Source organism: Neoarius graeffei, chromosome 20, assembly GCF_027579695.1.
Source record: "Neoarius graeffei isolate fNeoGra1 chromosome 20, fNeoGra1.pri, whole genome shotgun sequence".
Taxonomy (NCBI): Eukaryota; Metazoa; Chordata; class Actinopteri; order Siluriformes; family Ariidae; genus Neoarius; species Neoarius graeffei.
In genome coordinates this window covers 13,589,724-13,616,837 of record NC_083588.1, presented here as the reverse complement: position 1 = coordinate 13,616,837, position 27,114 = coordinate 13,589,724, and the positions used below count along the sequence as shown (strand labels likewise).

Genomic DNA, 27,114 nt, shown 5'->3' with positions numbered 1-27,114 from the left:
CTGAATGTCTTTGCACACGTGACACGCACAGTCAGACGCAGGAAGTTTTGGTTGATATTTAAAAGAAAAAAAAACTCACTGTGCCTGATTCACTTCCTCTGTAGGAGTTCACTTCAGGGACGAAAAACCCCAACTGTCTCACCCCTTGCACCTTCCACAGACTTGACTCTTTCAGAACTGTAAAATATTTGCACTTTCTGTGTGAACCTGCTCGCTCTCTCTCTCTCTCTCTATGAACACACATTTGTCCTCCCACTGACATAACTGTGAATGTAGCTAATTAATGCAACGTCTAAACCTAAATCTAACCTCAAGTGCTTCATAAATCAATCAATCAATCAATACTTTTACTTTGTGGGGACCAGCCAAATGTCTCCATAAGGTTAAAACTGTCAGAGACCCTATGCGCCCCCCCCCCACACACACACACACACAAACACAAAGAGAAACGCACATTTCCTTAACAGGGTCTGGTTTCTCACTTATGATAATTACAGCATTTGTGTGTGTGTGTGTGTGTGTGTGTGTGTGTGTGTGGGTGGGTGGGTGTGGGTGAAATACAGAGGAAGCAGCAGTTACTGAAGATTCAGTTCTGTTGTTTTTCTTTATTTGTTTTTTAAACAATATTTCTACAGGAAGCCCTCATCACTGTGCTGTTTTTACAGAGGTTCTACACACATGTACAGTGGTGCTTGAAAGTTTATGAACCCTTTAGAATGTTCTATATTTCTGCATAAATATGACCTAAAACATCATCAGATTTTCACACAAGTCCTAAAAGTAGATAAAGAGAACCCAGTTAAACAAATGAGACAAAAATATTATACTTGGTCATTTATTTCTTGAGGGAAATTATCCAATATTACATATCTGTGAGTGGCAAAAGTATGTGAACCTCTAGGATTAGCAGTTAATTTGAAGGTGAAATTAGAGTCAGGTGTTTTTAATCAATGGAATGACAATCAAGTGTGAGTGGGCAACCTGTTTTATTTAAAGAACAGGGATCTATCAAAGTCTGATCTTCGCAACACATGTTTGTGGAAGTAAGTGTATCATGGTACGAGCAAAGGAGATTTCTGAGGACCTCAGAAAAAGCGTTGTTGATGCTCATCAGGCTGGAAAAGGTTACAAAACCATCTCTAAAGAGTTTGGACTCCACACCGTCAGACAGATTGTGTACAAATGGAGGAATTTCAAGACCGTTGTTACCCTCCCCAGGAGTGGTTGACCAACAAAGATCACTCCGAGAGCAAGGCGTGTAATTGTTGGCAAGGTCACAAAGGACCCCAGGGTAACTTCTAAGCAACTGAAGGCCTCTCTCACATTAGCTAATGCTAATGTTCATGAGTCCAACATCAGGAGAACATTGAACAACAATGGTGTGCATGGCAGGGTTGCAAGGAGAAAGCCACTGCTCTCCAAAAAGAACATTGCTGCTCTTCTGCAGTTTGCTAAAGATCACGTGGACAAGCCAGAAGGCTATTGGAAAAATGTTTTGTGGACGGATGAGACCAACATAGAACTTTTTGGTTTAAATGAGAAGCGTTATGTTTGGAGAAAGGAAAACACTGCATTCCAGCATAAGAACCTTATCCCATCTGTGAAACATGGTGGTGGTAGTATCATGGTTTGGGCCTGTTTTGCTGCATCTGGGCCAGGATGGCTTGCCATCATTGATGGAACAATGAATTCTGAATTATACCAGTGAATTCGAAAGGAAAATGTCAGGACATCTGTCCATGAACTGAATCTCAAGAGAAGGTGGGTCATGCAGCAAGACAATGACCCTAAGCACACAAGTCGTTTTACTAAAGAACGGTTAAAGAAGAATAAAGTTAATGTTTTGGAATGGCCAAGTCAAAGTCCTGACCTTAATCCAATCAAAATGTTGTGGAAGGACCTGAAGCGAGCAGTTCATGTGAGGAAACCCACCAACATCCCAGAGTTGAAGCTGTTCTGTACAGAGGAATGGGCTAAAATTCCTCCAAACCGATGTGCAGGACTGATCAACAGTTACCGGAAACGTTTAGTTGCAGTTATTGCTGCACAAGGGGGTCACACCAGATACTGAAAGCAAAGGCTCACATACTTTTGCCAGTCACAAATATGTAATATTGGATTATTTTCCTCAATAAATAAATAACCAAGTATAATATTTTTGTCTCATTTCTTTAACTGGGTTCTCTTTATCTACTTTTGGGACTTGTGTGAAAATCTGATGATGTTTTTTTGTTCATATTTATGCAGAAATAAAGAAAATTCTAAAGGATTCACAAACTTTCAGGCACCACTGTATAATCATATCTATCTGATAAGCAAATAATATGAATATAAAAATTATACATCTAAAAACTAAGAGTGAAATATTTCTATAATCATATAAAATATACTTGTATGTAACATTCATCTTAAAAAAACGAATTGAAATCATGAAGGCTAGATGCCCGTCTTACAGTAATATCTGAACTGTTCCAGTCAGCATCTGCATGAAATATAAAAGACTGTTTGCCCCAGTTATTACATGCATGTGGTGAGTGTAAATCCTGACGGTGGTGTGTATCCTCATTATGGAAACTACAATTCCAAGTAAAATTAAAATCAAAATCGATGATATTGTCAAGCCATGTATATCAAGCTATACAGTGATGATGGCAGCGGCGGACAGCTAGAGGTTCCCATTTTAACTGATTAAAGGATATGGGACATGAAACATAAAAGCACACTATATCAGTTTCTTTCCATTAAAAATATGAATTAATTGCATCAACAAATACAAAATCATCTATTAAATTCAGCAAAATCGTTATGTTCGTGATGATTATATGGCATTTCTGCTCGACTTCCGATATGCATTTTTTGCAACCGGAAGAGCCGCTGTCACGTGATCATACGTCACAAAAACTTTCGGGCACAGCACAAGTGGGTAGATGAATGGAGAAGTGGATGACAAGAAAATTGTTTTTATAGTCTTTAAAGTACATTGGACATCATACATTGGACATCATGGTGTATTGTGCTGCTTATGGTTGCAATAATTCCAATGGGAAATGCCCTGGAGTAAGTTTTTTTGCATTCCCCAAGGACCCGAAGCTGAGGAAAGTGTGGGCTCACCTGCGCATGCGCAGTAGGCTTCGCGCATGCGCAATAGGCTTGGTAGGACAACTTTACAGAACACCTGTTGAAAAAAACTTTGCACCTACTGTTTCCCACAAACTGTATTCGGACCATTTCACTGAGGATTCTTTCAACATTAATACTCAGGTACTGAGCGATATTAATTCATGAAACATGAAACAGGAAGCATAAGGATGAGAAAAAAAAAAAACAGTTCAAATCGGGAAGCCGCGCACACCTGCGCCAGGCTGCACAAATGCGCGCAGCTTCCCGACCCAAACCGCCTCTCTCTGATCCTTACACTTCATGCCTCATGCTCCATGAACCAACATCGCTTTTTTTTTTTTTTTTTTAAATCGGATCTGCGCGATTCAGCCGTGAAAAAGGCGGCATCCGCCGAAAGGCGCGCTGTTTGCATCCCTGTACGGAGGCCAGGGGACAGGGCAGGAATATTTTTGTTGATATGAGTGATCCGGTGCGATTTCGCGACCCCCCTGTTGAAGACCTCTGCGCTAAGCGACTGAAAGCCGAGGTAAGGATTAGTATTATAATTTTGGGTGTATCAATTATTGATTATCATAATTCTGACTCGTTTCGCCATTTTGAATGTTTTCATCTCAGACTCTGGAAGCATTGTATCTCAATCAATCTCGAAAAATATCAGCAAAAAAAACCTAGCTTGCAACAGACTTTAGCTAGATCTATGATGAACTTTCAATGTATGATACAAAAATAATACTTCTTTCAACAGATCATTAGCCTTTGAGCAGAATTGTTTTTAACTTACCAGGAAGTGTTATCGAGCCGACCGCTTTCAGTTTCATGGGGATTGAATGAACTCTCACTCTCAGAATCATCTGACCCGTCAGAGTAAAGACAAGATCTATGTTCATGTGAATTTCCAGCTATCGGTTCGAATTGATAGGGTCTAACTTCACATCTCTGTGAAACATCGGGAATGTCACTGTCGATGGTGTCCATTTCGGTAACCTGTTTACATTAGATTCCCAAGCGCTGGCTCCTTGGAAAGTTTTTGTGACATCACGGGTCACGTGACCACCTAGCTCATTAACGAATCCTTGTTTTACGCTGATGTATAGAAAAACTTGAATAATGTGATGATTTTCACATTTTTGACGCCCTGCAGTGATTTAGATGGCATTTCTTATGTCCTTTATACATAATTATGCCCAGGTAAAAATCCATGTCCCATATCCTTTAAGAGCTTGAGCGGCAGAAAAGTACTTAGGTTGGTCGAAAATAAATCTTGCAGCATTGTTTTGTCGTATTTGAAGGTGTCTCATGAATACGTCATTATTTTTATCACCTCATACTAAATCAGAATAATCAATCAATAAACAATCAAGCAATTTCTTATGTTGTCTGGCTATTATTATTATTATTATTATTATATACAGTATATTTCATGATACAGTAATGGTAGAATCACAATAAAACTGAACTAAACTGTCACATAAATAACTAGCCTGATTTTCGGTCAAAATCTGAAAACAATTCGACATTTGAAAGCGTAGACACACACTCATGCATACACACACACAGTAATTGCATAGGTGTTCAACATTTGGTGGCGATATGAACATTTTGTACCATTAACATGAAGCCAGTGTTAAACTGTTTACATGACCAGAGATCTCTGTGGTGAGTGTGTGTGAGTGTGTGTGGGTGTGAGTACATGATGACATACCTTAGTTTATCATGATATTAGAGTGTGTATGTGTGTGTGTGGGGGGGGGCTTGGGAAAACCCTTCACATGGAATAATTTGACATTTTCTCCAACACAGTTCTTCAGCCTACAGGCTTTCCTGAACTGAAATCAGAAGTAAAGTTCATGATTTATGAGCATGATCAAATCTGGCCAGCCACAAAAGTGAAAAATGGCTTTTCTACATTTCTTCAGTTCTCCACTGAAACCCGTTGCCCCTACGTCTATATTTACAACCTAATCTACTTACAGAAAAACAACATGACTGCTAATTTAAAAAAAAAAGAGAGAGAGATGAATCCAAAATACTTGGAAATAAAATTCTTCCTTTGATTATCAACATCATCCATATCAGCCTCTGTTTCATCACCTGAGCTAAAAACGTCTAAAATTAGGTCAGTTAAGAAGAAGCAGTTGGGGTTTGGTGGCTTGCTCAAGGGCACTTCAGCCCAAGGCCGCCCTATGTTAACCTAACCTGCATGTCTTTGGACTGTCGGGGAAACACAGGGAGAATATGCAGACTCCATACAGAAAAGCCCCCGTCACCTGCTGGGCTCAAACCCAGAACTTTCCTGAGGTGAGGCGACAGTGCTAACCACTACACCACTGTACCACCCACGAATGTCAAAGTAACATTTTAAAATTATTTTCCTGTTACCTGAACACAGTCTCTGTTTTCATGTCTATCTGACGGCGCATGATCGTGAAACTGAATTTATTCAGCTTATGTCTATTTTGCTACAACAAGTAACTATTCAACAATTTGACCAATGTTTGATATTTGTTGTGTGAAGAAATCACGGTTTTAGACATTTTAAAGTGTGGTAACAATTCCGACATATTACACAAAGGCTGAGTAAATTTAACTCATTGTATTTTTAAGTAAGGTTTACGGTAATTCTGGCACTTAGTATTCTTCTCATTAAGAATGTAAGTCAATTTAACGAGCCATTTTCTTTATTTGTAAATGTCAAACATTTTTAACAGTAAATCGTACTTATTTATTTCATACAAGATAGCTAAAATGGATGACGTAAATCTCAAAAAAAGAAAAGAAAGAAACAAGAACACATCATCTCAATCATCTTATTTCTTTTTCCCATTTGGAAACATCTTATCTCATCTCATTATCTCTAGCCGCTTTATCCTTCTACAGGGTCGCAGGCAAGCTGGAGCCTATCCCAGCTGACTACGGGCGAAAGGCGGGGTACACCCTGGACAACTCGCCAGATCATCACAGGGCTGACACATAGACACAGACAACCATTCACACTCACATTCACACCTACGGTCAATTTAGAGTCACCAGTTAACCTAACCTGCATGTCTTTGGACTGTGGGGGAAACCGGAGCACCCGGAGGAAACCCACGCGGACACGGGGAGAACATGCAAACTCCACACAGAAAGGCCCTCGCCGGCCCCGGGGCTCGAACCCAGGACCTTCTTGCTGTGAGGCGACAGCGCTAACCACTACACCACCGTGCCGCCTGGAAACATCTTATTTTGCAAATAAATCATTTTAACATATGCGTGTCAGCCCTGCGATGATGTGGCGACTTGTCCAGGGTGTATCCTGCCTCTCACCCATAGTCAGCTGGGATAGGCTCCAGCTTGCCCACAACCCTGCACAGGCTAAGCGGCTACAGATAATGGATGGATGGATGGACCATTTAACATCATTGGACGATTGGATCATGGCTCCAAACTCCTTAAATGCTTGCAATCAGAAGTAGAAATCCAATGGATACATGCACTTACATCAGATTTCATAAAGACTTAACTGAGCCCATAACCCAACATGACTACTCAACTAATTTGCACACAATCTAAACACCTGACTGAGAAACAAACTAAGGGTGAAGCAAGAAAACTTTATTGAACCAGTTGGTCTTGCAAAACATTTAAAGCCTAAGGAATTAAATCCAGTAAAAATAAGAAATACTGAAAACAACCCATCCATAAGACTCAAAATTAGAAGTGCCCTCAGAGAGCACAGACCTCCACCAAGAACAACAGTCAACTCTTCTATGATGTGCAAATTTGCAACCACAACCACTTTATTCATCTCATCTCATCTCATTATCTCTAGCCGCTTTATCCTGTTCTACAGGGTTGCAGGCAAGCTGGAGCCTATCCCAGCTGACTACGGGCGAGAGGCGGGGTACACCCTGGACAAGTCGCCAGGTCATCGCAGGGCTGACACATAGACACAGACAACCATTCACACTCACACCTACGGTCAATTTAGAGTCACCAGTTAACCTAACCTGCATGTCTTTGGACTTTAGGGGAAACCGGAGCACCCGGAGGAAACCCACGCGGACACAGGGAGAACATGCAAACTCTGCACAGAAAGGCCCTCGCCGGCCACGGGGCTCAAACCCGGACCTTCGTGCTGTGAGGCGACAGCACTAACCACTACACCACCGTGCCGCCCTCAACCAATCACTTGATATGTCTGGATATATTTCTAAAACTATTAAAATTATGTGCCTACATGTTTATCTCGGAGGATTATTCATATCTGTGAATGTGGACTGTAATATGGAGTTATTGTATTTCTACATTGGTTATGTTTTTTCCACTATTGAACTTTACTGGCATTTATTGGATTTTAAATAATACAGCGTAGACGACTTCGATGGCGAGGACATGTGCTGAGGATGCCATAGACGAGTATTGCAAGGGTTGCACTGCGATGGACCCCACAGCGCAAGAGACCAAAGAACACCTGGCGAAGGGCAGTTGAAGCAGAACTTAAGCAAATTGGGATCACTTTGGAGCGAGGCTGAGACCAAGGCAAAAGACCATGCCGGATGGAGGGCTCTTGTGGAGACCTTATGCTCCAGTGAGCGAAGAGGATAAGTAAGTAAGTAATTGGATTTGAAGATGTTTGGCAAATCTCGCAACATGACCAAAAGTCAAGACAAATCCATGGAGCTACCCGTGGACTTGGATCCGCTCCAAAATCGAAAGGGTTCTTCCTTGGCCCAGGCTACACCCTTCCACCAAGTTTCATGGAAATCAGTTCAGCAGGTTTTGCACAATCCTGCTTACAAACAAACCACACTGAAAACATAACCTCGTTTAAAGTTTTGCAAACTCATATGCAAATCAAGTTCACAAACCATGCCCCCAGAGTAGTACGCTGTACACGAAATTGCTTTCAACGCGACATGACTGTATCGATTTGAACTTTGTGCGACTGACTTAACTGGATTCGTTTCCCACTATGTAGCGCTCGGGTTCTAGTTTTGTGAGCACCGGCAAAATAATCGTAAATTTAAACTGGAAAAGTAAGTATAATAAACACTCATTACATATACGTATACATGAATTAATTTAAAACAGTGTTAAAACAGTCTGCAATGTTAAAGCATTTACACAAGTCTAATAATTTAGTTTTTTTGTGTAAAGATCAAAGAATAGTTTTTGTCATGTTTGCTGAACCACTGAATGTGTATGTACACAATTACAGTGGTGCTTGAAAGTTTGTGAACCCTTTAGAATTTTCTATATTTCTGCATAAATATGACCTAAAACATCAGATTTTCACAAAAGTCCGAAAAGTAGATAAAGAGAACCCAGTTAAACAAATGAGACAAAAATATTCTACTTGGTCATTTATTTCTTGAGGGAAATTATCCAATATTACATATCTGTGAGTGGCAAAAGTATGTGAACCTCTAGGATTAGCAGTTAATTTGAGGGTGAAATTAGAGTCAAGTGTTTTCAATCAATGGGATGACAATCAGGTATGAGTGGGCAACCTGTTTTATTTAAAGAACAGGGATCTATCAAAGTCTGATCACAACACATGTTTGTGGAAGTGTATCATGGCACAAACAAAGGAGATTTCTGAGGACCTCAGAAAAAGCATTGTTGATGCTCATCAGGCTGGAAAAGCTTATAAAACCATCTCTAAAGAGTTTGGACTCCACACAGTCAGACAGATTGTGTACAAATGGAGGAAATTCAAGACCATTGTTACCCTCCCCAGGAGTGGTCAACCAACAAAGATCACTCCAACAGCAAGGCGTGTAATTGTCGGCGAGGTCACAAAGGACCCCAGGGTAACTTCTAAGCAACTGAAGGCCTCTCTCACATTGGCTAATGTTCATGAGTCCACCATCAGGAGAACACTGAACAACAATGGTGTGCATGGCAGGGTTGCAGGGAGAAAGCCACTGCTCTCCAAAAAGAACATTGTTGCTCTTCTGCAGTTTGCTAAAGGTCACGTGGACAAGCCAGAAGGCTATTGGAAAAATATTTTCTGGACGGATAAGACCAAAATAGAACTTTTTGGTTTAAATGAGAAGCGTTATGTTTGGAGAAAGGAAAACACTGCATTCTTTATCCCATCTGTGAAACATGGTGGTGGTAGTATCATGGTTTGCGCCTGTTTCGCTGCATCTGGGCCAGGACGGCTTGCCATCATTGACGGAACAATGAATTCTGAATTATACTAGTGAATTCGAAAGGAAAATGTCAGGACATCTGTCCATGAACTGAATCTCAAGAGAAGGTGGATCATGCAGCAAGACAATGACCCTAAGCACACAAGTCGTTCTACCAAAGAATGGTTAAAGAAGAATAAAGTTAATGTTTTGGAATGCCCAAGTCAAAGTCCTGACTTTAATCCAATCAAAATGTTGTGGAAGGACCTGAAGCGAGCAGTTCATGTGAGGAAACCCACCAACATCCCAGAGTTGAAGCTGTTCTGTACGGAGGAATGGGCTAAAATTCCTCCAAACCGGTGTGCAGGACTGAACAACAGTTACCGCAAACGTTTAGTTGCAGTTATTGCTGCACAAGGGGGTCACACCAGATACTGAAAGTAAAGGCTCACATACTTTTGCCACTCACAGATATATAATATTGGATCATTTTCCTCAATAAATAAATGACCAAGTATAAAAATTTTTGTCTCATTTGTTTAACTGGGTTCTCTTTATCTACTTTTAGGATTTGTGTGAAAATCTGATGATGTTTTAGGTCATATTTATGCAGAAATAAAGAAAATTCTAAAGGATTCACAAACTTTCAAGCACCACTGTATGTAAGCAGCGCATTTGTCATACATTAGATTTTGTGTCATCTTTGATTGGATTCTGCCTCTGCTATGAATTGTAGGAGACTTTTTCTTCAGTAACAGAAACACAGGGAGTGAGGTGACACACGTGATGGATGATTGCATCCATAAAGAACACAAAACAACAGATAATTCACATTAAAATGTGTGTGTGTGTGTGTGTGTGTGTGTGTATGTGTGTGTGTGCCACTGGGAAATAAATTTGTGCAGTCTCTGTTCATGCGGTTTCCATTCATAGTAACAGACAAACAGGAAATGGCAGATTAGCTCAGTTACTCGCTAATCCATGACCAGAAGCGCAAACAGAGGAACATGATTCGATCATTAATGTAATCGTGAGATTTGAGGACTGAACATATTTGCGTTACAATTATAGCTTCCTTCCCTAAACATGGTCACAGGCTGCATCCTGAAAACACCAAATACAATACCAAGTACAGACCTGAAAATCACAAATAGGAATCATAATTAGTCCCGAGAAAAGGGACAGAAAAACAACAACAACAACAACACTGTACATTTTCGATATAGTCCCTCATAGAAACTGTGATATATTTTCACACTGTTTGAATGTGTCTACACTGACAACGTCTTCTGTTCTTGCACATCATCCTCAAGGTTTTGACATTTCAGGCTTTCTGAGATGCTTTTCTACTCACCACGGTTGTAAAGAGTGGTTATTTGCGTGACCATCGACTTCCTGCCAGCATGAAGCAGACTGGCTATTCTTCTTTCACCTCTCTCATCAACAACACATTTCTGTCTGCAGAATTGATGCTCATTTTATGTTTTTTTGCACCGTTCACCATTCTCAACTAGGAACACTGTTGCGTGTGATTGATTGATTGGATAATTGCAAGAAGGAGCAGGGGTACAGGCCTTCCTTGCTGTACTTATCTAAGGGCGTGTGTCCAGATAGCTTTTTTTTATTCTGACTTTTTTCAATACTTTCCGATAAGGAAAGAGCGTATGAGGTAGAGAAAAATCGCTGTGCCCCGGATCTTTTTTCAGAGCCTTTTTTTTGTGCAGCCGCTTCGAGATGAAAATCTTTGAACTTTTCAAAAAAGTGCTCATGCCAATGCCACTCCTTTTCAAGCAACCTAAAACTGATCCTGGTCCTCACGCTGTAATGTTAGCTACGTGAAATATTTTATTTTGTATTATATCACAGCGCTTCTGAATTCTCAGATCTGATTGGCTGCAAGGTGTTGAATATTTAACAGGACATGATTAAAGGAGAACTGAAGGCAATTTTTTTTATTATCAAAATTCTATTTCTCATTTTATTAAATATAGGAATGCATTTTTGATAGCTATTTTGTCACTGCTATAGCAAGTTATGAGCGTTTGAAATATGCTATGTCAGGGGTTTTCAAAGTGTGGGAGAGTCAGCCCGCCCCTCAGAGAGCAAATAAACAACAGCGCCCCCCATTACAATTTTTGTTGTTGCTATACTTAATGTTCCATTCGTATTTTTTAAAAAATGGTTGTTGTACACATTTTTATTTTTTTCTTTTACACATTTTAAACATCTGTGCTTTTTAAAACATCTTTTTTTTACACATTTTAAACATCTCATAGCATCGTTAGCTAGCACCTCTTGGCAGACTACACACTGTGGCAGTGGAGCATCTTCAGATCCAGTCCATGAAAATCCAAACTTTAAATAATCGTGGTCATACTTCCTTCTTTTTTCAGTCCCCCCCAGGATTCCGTGGGCCTTTTTTGTGATTGTTGCGGGGGGTTTTCCAAAAAATTGCGATGAAAGTCTCATCTCATCTCATTATCTCTAGCTGCTTTATCCTGTTCTACAGGGTCGCAGGCAAGCTGGAGCCTATCCCAGCTGACTACGGGCGAAAGGCAGGGTACACCCTGGACAAGTCGCCAGGTCATCACAGGGCTTGCGAAGAAAGTTGCGGTGTTTTTTAGGTTTTTGTTGCGATTACATTGCAGGAGGAAGTGAAAGTTGCGAGAAATTGTTGCGATTTTCTCTTTTTGTGATTAAACTTGAGTGATATGTTAAATATTAAAGTTATTACTGAAAAACTGTTGATTAAAAAACAAAAGACACTGAGAAAAGGTCCTATAAACAACTTTACCAATATAAAAGATTACCAGGACTACAAAAATGCAGAAAAATAGGCTTTACTTATCCAAATGCACCTGTTGGTTCAAAAGTTAAAGTGCATAGACCCTCACAGCACAACATGAAGTTACCTTAACCTCCTAAGGCCCAAGCTGTTTTTTTACATGCATTTTTTATTTCTCTTTGCTATTTGGGCTTATTAGAACCTGATTAGAATAAAAACTAAGCATCATCTTTTGATAAGATGTACTTTTAGAGAAAAAGTATGTCCACATGTGGATTCTTGTTCCGAATTTCCATAAAGTGCTGTCCACGCATGTGACCGCTAAGCCCTACGAGGTTAAAATATAATATAAATGCCTCAGCTTTCATGTAAGAAAAAAAACTATTAATACTAGTACTGTGTGCAGGCAGTCTCTCCTGAAGACTAAATTAAACAATAATTATAAACTAATAAAATAAATGGCTCAGGCTTCATAGAAGAAAAAAACACTTTGAACAGAATCTCACAGTATGGCGCTGAAGCTGCCAAAACAATGGAAAATAAAATACCATTTTGGCAAAAATGTTGGCATCCATTAATTTCTTGTATTAAGTAAAAAAATAATGTAAAGTGCACACAGTCCTTCACTGTAAACATAACACACTTTCAGTAACAGAATTTAAGCCCATATAAACACTGACTCGCACATGCAGTGTTGCCAGATACTGCTGACGTTTTCCAGTCCAAAATATGTTCAAAACCCGCCAAAATGCACTTGAAACCGCCCAATCTGGCAACACTGCACACATGCTGCTTCTCTTGAACGTATACACAGAAGTAAGGCGGAAGGTAGTTTGTCGATGTCACCTCAAGATGACGCCAACGATTGGTCAAATTTGCGGGAAAGTTGCGGTGATTGGATATAATTGCAACACCGCCCTGAATTCACAGGGATTGGTTGAATTTGCAAATCGCAACATCGCGAAATCTTGGAGGGTCTGTTTTTTTGCTTGGCCCAGACTCTGTCTCCTCACTCACTGTAGCTTTAGGTACTAAAAATCGGTCCATTTTGTCTCTGGCAAAGGCTAGCTGAAGTTCGCTAAATGTCCGCAATAGTAACTTATTCTGGTTTATTTTTCCTCACATTGCGCCCCCCCAAAGAACTCTGGCGCCCCCTAGGGGAGGCGCGCCCCACACTTTGAAAAGCCCTGTGCTATGTAATATATCAGTCCATTTGTCAAAGCAACGACCGTAAACGAGATTCGTTGAGACCTGTGCGAGACATCGTAGGACGGAAGTAAAACATACAGTGGAAATCAAAGTGACCAGCATCTGTCTACGTTGTCAAAAGACGAGCACGTCCTCTTTCAAATGCTGACGTAATCAAGCTGGAAGTTTTGTTTGTTTTGATAGCAATCAGAAAAGTTTGAAAAAAGCAGCCAGTAATCGTCATTTAAACTAATTTTTGTGCAATATTTCGTTTGGAAAACAGTTTTCAAAATGGCGGCACTGACACCTGGCTGATACTTCACGTTTCGAAGTCTTGCACAAGTCTCACGAAGATCGCACAGATAAGCAATGTCTGCCGTGGACCAAACGAGCTAAATTCAACATGGCTAAAAACCGATTAGGCCGATAAGTATAATATTTAATTGCAATGAGTTGCCAAAACGAGTCACGATATAAGGATACTGAAGCTGAAAACATAATTGAATAACAAGTTGAGAAATAAAGCAAGTTTAAAAATGACTTCAGGTCTCTTTTAACAGGCAGCTGCAAATCACAGGTTTATATTAATGCATGTCATCTAATTCATTACTACTGGTTTCTATATTAACAGTGAATTCAGAGGGATTTGGACAGCAGTTCAAATAATCAAAGGATAACAATCATTATTCTATCCACATTCATTCATTGGATATGAGCAATCGTACGCTCTGATTGGCTATGAGGCTATCAGCTCATACACCCTGAGTAGAGAAAAATAAAATGGCAGAGTGTGTTGCTGAACCAACCCAGCATGAAATAAAAACTCTCCTCGCAAACAAAACCCCAAAAAATATTTTAAAAAAGCAAAAAAAAATGTATGGAACGAAAGTATTTGATGGTAACAACTAATCCTTGACATGGAGACATTTAACATTTATTTATGAAGAGACAGAAAATAAGTAATGTAAGTGAGAAAAGGAAAACACTGATTTGCGGAACAATGCATTTTACGCATTCCTCACATCATGTACTCGAAAGTCTATAAATGAACCTTGACAAGAAGTAAGGCTGCCATGTTGGTGCGTCTCGAGGTGAGTGAATCAGTCAAAAGACTACAACCGTGAGTTGGGGGCAGGGGGCGGGGCTTCCAGTGGTGTCAGTATACAGCATAACAGGAGATGCAGTTGTTACTCATGAATACTGTATGTCATGAGACTCACATGTCACTTGGCTCGTCTGCCAATTTTTATTGTCCTGGTATATTTTGGAGCGAAAACTCATACCAGGGGGCGGCACGGTGGTGTAGTGGTTAGCGCTGTCGCCTCACAGCAAGAAGGTCCAGGTTCGAGCCCCGTGGCCAGCGAGGGCCTTTCTGTGCGGAGTTTGCATCAGGGCTTTGAACCGGTTCAAGGAACGAAAACCGGGAACTTTTTCTATTTTACATGGAAAAGAAACGAAACCAGAAACTTTATTATTTTTTATGTTCCGGAACAGAAACGCTTATTAAAAATAATGGTAACCGGTTAATACCGGTTTTTATTTCGTTCCTCAAAGTTTCCGTAGCCTACAAATAAAAAAGTCATTCTTCTCCTGCGTAAGTTTCTATGACCCGCTGGGGTTCACTTCCTGTGTGACGTTCGCTGACTGAATGGAGAGAGCGGGAGGGTGGACTACTATCACGTCTCCACATCTTAAATAAGAGGTAAATATTGCAGTCTATCGTTATTCAAAAACGTCAATTTCAAACACGATATCAATATATTTGTCCACGTTAATGAGAGGCTCGCGAACATTAAATGACGCTAACCTCTGTTAGCCTATCAATGCATAGGGCCTGACTAGCCTTTGGTAACACACTAAACGAATTATCTTTCATTTTTGGCACTTTTTCTGTTTGTGTAGATGGGAAGACATACTGAGAATCCAAATCGCCAACATTTGAAATAATAATTGTTTTGAATTATTTCTTGTCTTATTTAATGAAGGTTGCAATAGAATTAGCCTACATTTGGCTTAAGCTGGATGAGACAGAGACAGGGGCAGCACGGTGGTGTAGTGGTTAGCGCTGTCGCCTCACAGCAAGAAGGTCCGGGTTCGAGCCCCGGGGCCGGCGAGGGCCTTTCTGTGCGGAGTTTGCATGTTCTCCCCGTATCTGCGTGGGTTTCCTCCGGGTGCTCCGGTTTCCCCCACAGTCCAAAGACATGCAGGTTAGGTTAACTGGTGACTCTAAATTGACCGTAGGTGTGAATGTGAGTGTGAATGGTTGTCTGTGTCTATGTGTCAGCCCTGTGATGACCTGGCGACTTGTCCAGGGTGTACCCCGCCTTTCGCCCGTAGTCAGCTGGGATAGGCTCCAGCTTGCCTGTGACCCTGTAGAACAGGATAAAGCGGCTAGAGATAATGAGATGAGATGAGAGACAGAGACATAATTTTATAGCCATTTGTTAAACAGCTGACAGGGAACGTAATTAACCGTTCCGGGAACTAAATTTTTTTGTTCTAACCGGTTCGGGAACGTCTATTTAATGGTGGAACCCAAAACCGGAAACGTTAAAATTCTATTTCTGTTCGGAACGAACCAATAGGAAAAAAATTCTGGTTCAAAGCCCTGGTTTGCATGTTCTCCCCGTGTCCGCGTGGGTTTCCTCCGGGTGCTCCGGTTTCCCCCACAGTCCAAAGACATGCAGGTTAGGTTAACTGGTGACTCTATATTGACCGTAGCTGTGAATGTGAGTGTGAATGGTTGTCTATGTCTATGTGTCGGCCCTGTGATGACCTGGCGACTTGTCCAGGGTGTACCCCGCCTTTCGCCCGTAGTCAGCTGGGATAGGCTCCAGCTTGCCTGTGACCCTGTAGAACAGGATAAAGCGGCTAGAGATAATGAGATGAGATGAGAACTCGTACCCGTGTGCTCGGATGTTAAAATGCAGAAGTGGGCAGGTTGACAGAATATTATGGAACACTATTTAGCATGACAGTATGTGCAAACTGAGGTGCATCCACAGGCACAGGATAATAGTCAGGAGGGAAATTGATATTTGGACAAGGCCATGACAAAATGACTAAAACACACATCTGCCTCATCAAGCACACGCTGTTATGGGATTTGTCCCAAATTCCATGCTGCTATATTGTACACCAAAAGGATATGCCTTTCCGAATTAGTCGAGGTTTGATACTTGGACAGACTGTATATGGTACAGAAGCATATGATTTGGGACACAGCCCATATAGAGCCTGGTGCACCACATGCTTCTCTGTTCTGTTTAATCAAAGCTGGATTGTGTCTTATCCTGAGTCATATCCTTGACTGATATGAGAAACTCTGTGTGTGTGTGTTGTGAAACCACTGAGATTTGTTAAAGCCTGAGGATTTCTGGAAAGAAAAACATTAATGCCGACAGAGATATAAGTTTGCTTGTACCATCATGTTCATGTAGCTCCAGGGCTAAACATGCACGTGTGCACGTGCGCGCACGCACACACACACCTAGTACGTTTCTAACAAACAGCATAAATGTTCCGACATCAGCAGTGTGTGCAGAAATAAAGTGAATGTAGTGGAGTGTAATTAAATCTTCTGGAGAGTGAACACACACAAGGACGTTCCTAATAAAGTTGAGTCGATATGTACATATAGTGGCATGCAAAAGTTTGGGCACCCTTACTGAAAATGTCTGTTACTGTGAATAGTTAAGTGAGCAGAAGATGAACTGATCACCAAAAGGCATAAAGGTAAAGACGAGACATTTCTTTTCAGCGTTTTCTGCAAGATTTGTGTATTATTTTTGTTTTGTACAATTGGAGAGTGAAAAAAGAAAAGGAACACCATGCGAAAGTTTGGGCACCCCAATACATTTGAGTTCTCAGGTAACTTTTACCAAGGTTCCAGACCTTAGCTTATTGAGCTGTGGCTTGTTCAAATTCTTCATTAGAAAAGGTCAGATGATGCAGATTTCAAAGCTGTATAAATTCTCTGACTCCTCAAATTTGTCCCTAAAATCAACAGCCATGGGCTCCTCTAAGCAACTCCCGAGCATTCTGAAAAATAAAATAATTGATGCTCACAAAGCAGGAGAAGGCTACAAGAACGTAGCAAAGTGTTTTCAGGTAGCTGTTTCCTCAGATTGTAATGTTATTAAGAAATGGCAGTTAACAGAAACAGCGGAGATCAAGGTGAGGTCTGGAAGATGAAGAAAACTTTCTGAAAGAACTGCTCGTTGGATTGCTAAAAAGGCAAATAAAAAACCCTGTTTGACTGCAAAAGACCTTCAGAAAGATTTAGCAGACCCTGGAGTGGTGGTGCACTGTTCTACTATGCAGCGACACCTGAACAAATATGACCTTCATGAGAGAGTCATCAGAAGAAAACCTTTCCTGCGTCCTAGCCACAAAATTCAGTGTCTGAAGTTTGCAAATGAACATCTAAGTAAGCCTGATGCATTTTGGAAACAAGTCCTGTGGACTGATGAAATCAAAATAGAACTTTTTGGCCACAATGTGCAAAGGTATGTTTGGAGAAAAAAGGGTGGCAAATTCCAGGAAAAGAACACCTCTCCAACTCTGAAGCACGGGTGTGGATCGATCATGCTTTGGGGTTGTGTTGCAGCCAGTGGCACAGGGCATATTTCATTGGTCGAGGGAAGCATGGATTTGAATAAATACCAGCAAACTCTGGAAGCAAACATCACACCATCTGTAAAAAAGTTGAAGTTAAAAAGAGGATGGGTCCTACAATAAGACGATGATCCAAAACACACCTCAAAATATACAATGCAATATCTCAAGAGGCACAAGCTGAAGGTTTTGCCCTGGCCCTCACAGTCCCCTGACATCATTGAAAATCTGTGGATAGATCTCAAAAGAGCAGTGAATGCAAGACAGCCCAAGAAACTTGCAGAACTGGAAGCGTTTTGCAAGGACAAATACGCGAAATTCCCCCAAGTAAGAACTGAAAGATTATTAGCTGGCTACAAAAAGTGTTTACAAGCTGTGATACTTGCCAAAGGGGGTGTTACGGTACTAAGTACTGACCATGTGAGGTGCCCAAACTTTTGCTTCAGGTCCTTTTCATTTTTTGGTATTTTACGCCTGTAAATGATGGAAATAAAAATGTGATATTGCGGAAAATATTAAAGAAACGTGTCATCTTTACCCTTATGCCTTTTGGTGATCAGTTCATCTTCTGCTCACTTAACTATTCACAGTAACAGACATTTTCAGCAAGGGTGCCCAAACTTTTGCACGCCACTGTATATATTTAAAAGTAGACTGCCTTTCAGATTTTTCAAGTGTAGGTCATGAAAAGAATTTTCCCTGACACCCGATTATTTTTATTTAGTGGACTGAAAGCTACTGAATTCGAATCACAGACTTCCAATTTTATTCTTTTTTTTTCAATAGAACAATTAATGAATTTAGGGCCACGTGGCTCAAAATTCTCCGCTATTTTTCCCTGCTTCACCATGACCCAATTCAAGATACTACGTCATGCATCACGTGGTGGGCTTTCCCCATTCGCGCAAGGCATTGTGGGATACAATTTTGAAACAGGAGAGGAAAATGGAGGATGCGAGTGTGCGAATGAAATGTGAAAGACTGACTACAGTGACAGAACGCGAGAAGAAAAGATGTTATGTTGCAAAGGAAAGGAAATGCAGGACCAAAGTAATAAATATCGGCGGTCAGTGAGCACCTCGGTGTGATCAGCTGTTCGTTTAGCGACAGAATGATAGAACTGTCAGTGCATGGTCAAAGGTAAACCTGTAGATGGCAGTAATGCAACACTGGATGCCAGCTGCCGTAAAACCCAAAAGAAGAAGAAAAAGAAGAAGAAGGTAAATCTATGCATGCGCACACGGACTTCCTCTGTCTGCTTGACTATATGAAGCGAGTGATTTGATGCACATTGCTCGGGAATCCCCTCAAATTAAATAACTTTCCAGCCACAGAATGGCCTGGGTTGTTGTTTTGTTGTTTTGTTTTTTTGAGATATTGCAGAAATAAACACATCACAATAACCAAATTTCAGAGGGAAATAAGTTTCACCAATTTTATGAAATCGAAAGGCCGTCGAGATTTAAATATTTACAGATCAAGGCTGTCTAGGTAGGGTACATAAAGTTTTTTTTTTCTAGACAGCAGATTTCTAACTGCCCTGATTTTATCCGATTACGTCTCCTATCTGGTAAAATAATTACCATGGGTATGATGTCACTTCCTGCGTATCACAAAGAGCCGTCATCATCGAATAACCATGGTGACTGGAGAGGTTATTGATGGCCATGTTCATTATAACCATCTCAGGTGAATGATTAATAAAACACACCCTGCAGTTGAGCTTAATCATTCACAAAGACACACCTTAGAACAACAGACAGTCAGACAGAGAGAGAGAGAGAGAGAGAGAGAGAGAGAGAGAGATCTCCACACACTTGTTTCGATTAAAAACATTCTTCTGCTTATCGCTACCCACATCAGTCTTCTGACCACCAGTAGGTCTGGTTGCAGCACTACATCTGAGCTAATCGCTAATCAGCTAATCACTAACGTTAGAAAAGACAACTGTGTGGCCTAGTTCTGGTGCTTGCATAGAGATCTTGACCTCAATTGGACTTTGATGTCTTTAGTATTAAACCAACACCATCACACAGGAAGGAAATACAACCAACAAAACAAGTAAGATAATGCACAGTGTGTTACTAGCTGAGTTAGCTTATACATTATCTACAGCGAGTAGAAAAAGTTGACACATCCCTGTTCAAATTGCAGTTTTGTTTTGTTTTTTTGTGTTAAATCATGTCAGGTCTTGAATGTAAAAAAGCAACCAACAAAATTCAAGTGAAAAACAAACAAAATATATTGAGAATCACTTCGTTCCACATGTACGCATGCTATTCTTTTTTTTAAATGAGGCATGTGACCGTGTGACTCTGCTCAGAATTAACTAATCACATACAAACCTATTCTCAAAAGTAATTATCCTACATCATGCATCAATGACGTGATTCTCATTAACGCCAAATAAAAATCAGTTGTTTCTGGAGAAATTTCTTGACATTTTCTTCTCGATGGTCTGCAAACAGCTTACAAAGCATGTACAGGAGCTCAGTGTTGAAAGGTTTCAATCAGGAGAGAAGTCCAAGGGGATTCTCAAAACATTAGATGTACCATGAAAGATGAAGGTGAAGCCAATCGTCAAGAAGCAGAGAACACGGGGCACGACAGTGATACTACCATGAGACCTACTGCAACTTTAAGAGAGCTGCAGGAATATCTGGCAAGTCGGTTGACTCTGACAGTCAAATGTTTCTATTTGTTTTGACTTGCACTTTCTTGGCTGTCCGATGCTAAAACGCTCTTTTGAACGACTGATTTCAACTCGCAGCTATTACAACAAAGGCAAGACGATAGCAATAGCTTACGTTTGTCACTGCATTCATAGTAAACACTGGCTAGTTATATAACTTCACCAGAATTTTCTTTGAGCAATTTTAAAAGTCATTCGAAAGTAAAGTGTGGAAGCTGCGGAGGACCACTCCACTGTGTCATGCTAAAAAAATACTCTATCTTGGAAAGGTACATTTGATAGGACGTTAGTACATCACATTGCATGATGCACACACATTCAAACACACAGCTTCACATCCAGGGTCCAGTGTTGTACTCGAGTTACTAAACCTCGAGTCCGAGTCCAGTCTCGAGTCCCCAGTGTTCAAGTACGAGTCAAGTCCAAGTCATGAAAAGAAATTTCGAGTTGAGTCAGAGTCAGGTCCACTATTGATCTGGGTCGAGTCCGAAAACAAAACTCCAACTGCCCCATGTGTCGGTGGCTGTTTTAGCGCCATTCACATTAGTTTGTTCCTGAACATGACGTATGAACAGGTGAATGTGCATTCTCTTTATCAGGGAGTGCGAAGTATTCTGTCAGAGATGGTCGGGAGATGGCTGTAAGTGCAGAAGGTGTGTTTATTAATACAAGTGAAGACAGGTAAACAATCAAGAATGGCAGGAGAATTTGTAAAACAGGGAAACAGGCAATGGGTCAAGCGAGGCACAAGCAGGCTATCGTAGACTTGGCAGAATCAAAGAGGAGAAACAGGAAATCAGGGATCAGGAAACCAAACAAGGAAATAAGGCTCGGTAACGTGTCAATAATGCAACTCAATACTTCGCAAAGTAAGTGTGTTTTCACAGTTTTTAGAAAGATGTGCCGATTGCACCTTCATCCTGTGCAGGTGCGAGTCATTTACGGCGTGCCTGAGAGTCCACTTGGAGTGCACGCTGTCCGGAGCACTTGAGAGTCTATTTGATGCACGCGCCAAGGCGTGCAGGTGTGACACTCTTGCACAAAATTAGTACAAAAATGAATGTAGATATAAATATCTTTTGCCAAATTATTATGGCATGTTACAAAAAAATAAAGAAAAACTTTTCTTGTCTCCAATTTATGAGTCCTAATGCAGTTAATGCACGAGTCCGACTCCAAGTCTGAGTCATCAGTGCTCAAGTCCAAGTCGAGTCACGAGTCCTTAAAATTAGGGCACGAGTCGGAATTGAGTCTTGAGTCCTGGACTTGAGTACTAGGGTCGATTTCGAGTAGCCAGTCCACCTACTGGCATGTTTTTGGGAGGTGAGAGAGAAGCTGAAGAACACAGAGAAATCCCATGTGGATACATGCAAAACTCCACACAGACAGTAACCAAAGCACAGGTGCAAACTGGGGATCCTGGAGCTGTCGGGTAGGAAAACTACTCGCTATGTCACCCTCATTTAGATCACTTGGATTACATCGCATTCTATTTTTAAAAAGCATGTACAACCCCGATTCCAAAAAAGTTGGGACAAAGTACAAATTGTAAATAAAAACGGAATGCAAGAATTTACAAATCTTAAAAACTGATATTGTATTCACAATAGAACATAGACAACATATCAAATGTCGAAAGTGAGACATTTTGAAATTTCATGCCAAATATTGGCTCATTTGAAATTTCATGACAGCAACACATCTCAAAAAAGTTGGGACAGGGGCAATAAGAGGCTGGAAAAGTTAAAGGTACAAAAAAGGAACAGCTGGAGGACCAAATTGCAACTCAATACGTCAATTGGCAATAGGTCATTAACATGACTGGGTATAAAAAGAGCATCTTGGAGTGGCAGCGGCTCTCAGAAGTAAAGATGGGAAGAGGATCACCAATCCCCCTAATTCTGCGCTGACAAATAGTGGAGCAATATCAGAAAGGAGTTCGACAGTGTAAAATTGCAAAGAGTTTGAACATATCATCATCTACAGTGCATAATATCATCAAAAGATTCAGAGAATCTGGAAGAATTTCTGTGCGTAAGGGTCAAGGCCGGAAAACCATACTGGGTGCCCGTGATCTTCGGGCCCTTAGACGGCACTGCATCACATACAGGCATGCTTCTGTATTGGAAATCACAAAATGGGCTCAGGAATATTTCCAGAGAACATTATCTGTGAACACAATTCACCGTGCCATCCGCCGTTGCCAGCTAAAACTCTATAGTTCAAAGAAGAAGCCATATCTAAACATGATCCAGAAGTGCAGACGTCTTCTCTGGGCCAAGGCTCATTTAAAATGGACTGTGGCAAAGTGGAAAACTGTTCTGTGGTCAGACGAATCAAAATTTGAAGTTCTTTATGGAAATCAGGGACGCCGTGTCATTCGGACTAAAGAGGAGAAGGACGACCCAAGTTGTTATCGGCGCTCAGTTCAGAAGCCTGCATCTCTGATGGTATGGGGTTGCATTAGTGCGTGTGGCATGGGCAGCTTACACATCTGGAAAGACACCATCAATGCTGAAAGGTATATCCAGGTTCTAGAGCAACATATGCTCCCATCCAGACGACGTCTCTTTCAGGGAAGACCTTGCATTTTCCAACATGACAATGCCAAACCACATACTGCATCAATTACAGCATCATGGCTGCGTAGAAGAAGGGTCCGGGTACTGAACTGGCCAGCCTGCAGTCCAGATCTTTCACCCATACAAAACATTTGGCGCATCATAAAACAGAAGATACGACAAAAAAGACCTAAGACAGTTGAACTAGAATCCTACATTAGACAAGAATGGGTTAACATTCCTATCCCTAAACTTGAGCAACTTGTCTCCTCAGTCCCCAGACGTTTACAGACTGTTGTAAAGAGAAAAGGGGATGTCTCACAGTGGGAAACATGGCCTTGTCCCAACTTTTTTGAGATGTGTTGTTGTCATGAAATTTAAAATCACCTAATTTTTTTCTTTAAATGATACATTTTCTCAGTTTAAACATTTGATATGTCATCTATGTTCTATTCTGAATAAAATATGGAATTTTGAAACTTCCACATCATTGCATTCTGTTTTTATTTACAATTTGTACTTTGTCCCAACTTTTTTGGAATCGGGGTTGTATTTTGTTCAGCAAAAACACTGTTTCACAGTGGACTCACATATATTTCACTGCAAGCATGACGATAAAAGACATTCTGACTATCAAGAAAAGCTAAATTTGCCCGGCCTACAGATAGCTGTGGCATTGTCGGGATTCATTTACAAGGTACAGTGTCTTGCAAAAGTAGTCATCCCCCTTGGTGTTTGTCCTGTTTTATCGCATTACAAGATGGAATTAAAATGGATTATTGGGGGGTTAGCACCATTTGATTTACACAACATGCCTACCACTTTAAAGATGCAATTTTTTTTTAATTGTGACACAAACAATAAGATGAAAAAACAGAAATCTGGAGTGTGCATAGGTATTCATCTCCAAAGTCAATACTTTGCAGAGCCACCTTTTGCTGCAATTACACCTGCAAGTCTCTTGGGGTATGTCTCTATTAGCTTAGCACATCTAGCCACTGGGATTTTTGCCCATTCCTCAAGGCAAAACTGCTCCAACTCCTTCAAGTTAAATGAGTTGTGTTGTGTACAGCAATCTTCAAGTTATGCCACAGATTCTCAATTGGATTGAGGTCTGGGCTTTGACTAGGCCATTCCAAGATATTTAAATGTTTCCCTATAAACCACTCCAGTGTAGCTTGACCAGTATGTTTAGGGTCATTGTCCTGCTGGAACATGAACCTTCATCCCAGTCTCAAACCTCTGGCCAACTCAAACAGGTTTTCCTCCAGAATTGCCCTGTATTTAGTGCCATCCATCTTTCCTTCAGTTCTGACTGGCTTTCCTGTCCCTGCAGATGAAAAATATCCCCACAGCATGATGCTGCCACTCCCATGCTTCACTGTAGGAATGGTGTTCTCAAGGTGTTGGGTTTGCGCCACACATGGTGTTTCCCATGATGGCCAAAAAGAGCCATTTTAGTCTCATTTGACCAGAGAATCTTCTTCCATGGGTTTGGGGAGTCTGTCACATGCTGTTGGGCAAACTCCAAACATGTTTTTTTTTTTTTTTCTTGAAACAAAGGCTTTTTTCTGGCCACTCTTCCGAAAGCCACGCTCTGTGGAGTGTACGGCTTAAAATGGTCCTATGGACAGATACTCCCAACTCCGCTGTGGATCTTTGCAGCTCCTTCAGTGTTATCTTTGGTGTCTTTGTTGCATCTCCGATTAATGCCCTCCTTGCCCGGTCTGTGAATTTTGGTGGGCGGCCTTCTCTTGTCAGGTTTGTAGTGGTGCCATATCCTTTCCATTTTGCTATAATGGATTTAATGGTGCTCCGTGGGATCTTCAAAGTTTGGGATATTTTTCATAACCCAACCCTTCTTCACAACTTCGTCTCTGACATGTTTGGAGTGCTCCTTGGTGGATCTTAATCGACTAATTATGTGACTTATGAAATGAATTGGTTGGACCAGCTCTTATTTAGGGGTTTCATACGAAACGGGGTGAAGACCTATGCACGCTCCAGATTTCTGGGTTTGTTTTTTTCATCTTCATTATTGTTTGTGTCACAATGAATTAAAAAAAAAAAAACAATTTGTACCTTGAAAGTTGTAGGCATGCTGTGTAAATTAAATGGTACCAACCTGACAAAATTTTAATTCCAGCTTGTAATGTGACAAAACAGGACAAACACCAAGGGGGATGAATACTTTTGCACGACACCGTACCTTACGTTTAGAGCATTTAGCAGGAGAAGCTGAGAAAGTGCTCAAAAACACATCCTCGTCCTAGTTCAGTAGTTCAGGGACGAAGAGTGCAATCATTCTTGGGGAGGTTAGTATACTGGATGAAGAAGATTCGAACTCATAACCTTCCGTATTGGAAGACATGACAGAGATGTTGTTACACAGTTATACGAGACGGCACGTGAATGTGTCCAGCATCCACATCTGGCCAGAGGTGATCCTGATAAACTGCAATGTCATTAACTCTTGATTGATCAAGCGTTACTTTACTGTGTGCGTGTATGAGCACTTGCAGGTACTGTCGTTCGTGTGTTAGTACGTGCGTGCGTGCGTGCGTGAGTGAGTGCGTACTTACAGGTAACGCGCGCGCCCCACGGTTTGCCGGTGCATCGCTACTGAAAGTCCGAACAGGCTTCCGGGTGTGCCTCCCTCCTTTACCACCGCAAAGCGCGAGTCCAGGTTCAAGCCCGCACACACACCAGAACACATCAGCACAAACAGGACACTCCGGAGTTGTGACGTCATTGTGCTGACCCCTCTTTAAATGATCTGGGGAGCTTTATTCTAGTCGTGCTCCTAACACGCGCGAGCCGGTTAATGTCCAAGTCCAAGTATACAGTAGTAAAGAGGAGGAGGAAAGCACCACACACACACACACACACCCCTCCCACGTGTGTTTGCTGGAGGAGGAGCTCAAAACGAAGCGAAAGCTGCGACTCCGATCTCATACATCAGTGGGAGGGGAGTCGGGGGTTGCAGGTGCTCGAGCACCTGCCCTTTTGCCCCCTTGAGGTCCGTCGTGCGCCTTTTCGTTGTGAATGGGTGTGCGTGTGTGCCCACGTCAAAGGCTTCATCCATCTGAAATAATGCGTCCTGCAAGAGGAGACACAAACAGGACACTTCTTCCTATTACTCACTCCATTTTCATTCGGGCGGCACGGTGGTGTAGTGGTTAGCGCTGTCGCCTCACAGCAAGAAGGTCCTGGGTTCGAGCCCCGTGGCCGGCGAGGGCCTTTCTGTGCGGAGTTTGCATGTTCTCCCCGTGTCCGCGTGGGTTTCCTCCGGGTGCTCCGGTTTCCCCCACAGTCCAAAGACATGCAGGTTAGGTTAACTGGTGACTCTAAATTGACCGTAGGTGTGAATGTGAGTGTGAATGGTTGTCTGTGTCTATGTGTCAGCCCTGTGATGACCTGGCGACTTGTCCAGGGTGTACCCCGCCTTTCGCCCGTAGTCTGCTGGGATAGGCTCCTGCGACCCTGTAGAAGGATAAAGCGGCTAGAGATAATGAGATGAGATGAGATTTTCATTCGAACCCAAGACCTTCTCCATTCAAAAACCGGAAGCCTACACTACCGTCCAAAAGTTTGGGGTCACTTTGAAATGTCCTTATTTTTGAAAGAAAAGCACTGTTCTTTTCAATGAAGATCGCTTTAAACTAATCAGAAATACACTCTATACATTGCTAATGTGGTCAATGACTATTCTAGCTGCAAATGTCTGGTTTTTGGTGCAATATCTCCATAGGTGTATAGAGGCCCATTTCCAGCAACTCTCACTCCAGTGTTCTAATGGTACAATGTGTTTGCTCATTGCCTCAGAAGGCTAATGGATGATTAGAAAACCCTTGTACAATCATGTTAGCACAGCTGAAAACAGTTGAGCTCTTTAGAGAAGCTATAAAACTGACCTTCCTTTGAGCAGATTGAGTTTCTGGAGCATCACATTTGTGGGGTCGATTAAATGCTCAAAATGGCCAGAAAAATGTCTTGACTATATTTTCTATTCATTTTACAACTTATGGTGGT

At 41.4% G+C, this 27,114-nt stretch overlaps 1 protein-coding gene across 1 annotated transcript in view; it reads right to left on the bottom strand.

Annotated features, from left to right (window-relative positions):
* The window catches only part of itga3a (integrin, alpha 3a), a 99,313-nt gene extending 73,382 nt beyond the window's left edge, over window positions 1-25,931 (bottom strand). Inside the window, exon 1 of the mRNA XM_060901284.1 lies at window positions 25,665-25,931. Coding sequence (XP_060757267.1) covers window positions 25,665-25,834 — 170 coding nt within the window. The 5' untranslated portion in view covers window positions 25,835-25,931. The remainder of the gene's footprint in view (window positions 1-25,664) is intronic.
* Window positions 25,932-27,114: the final 1,183 nt, after the last annotated feature.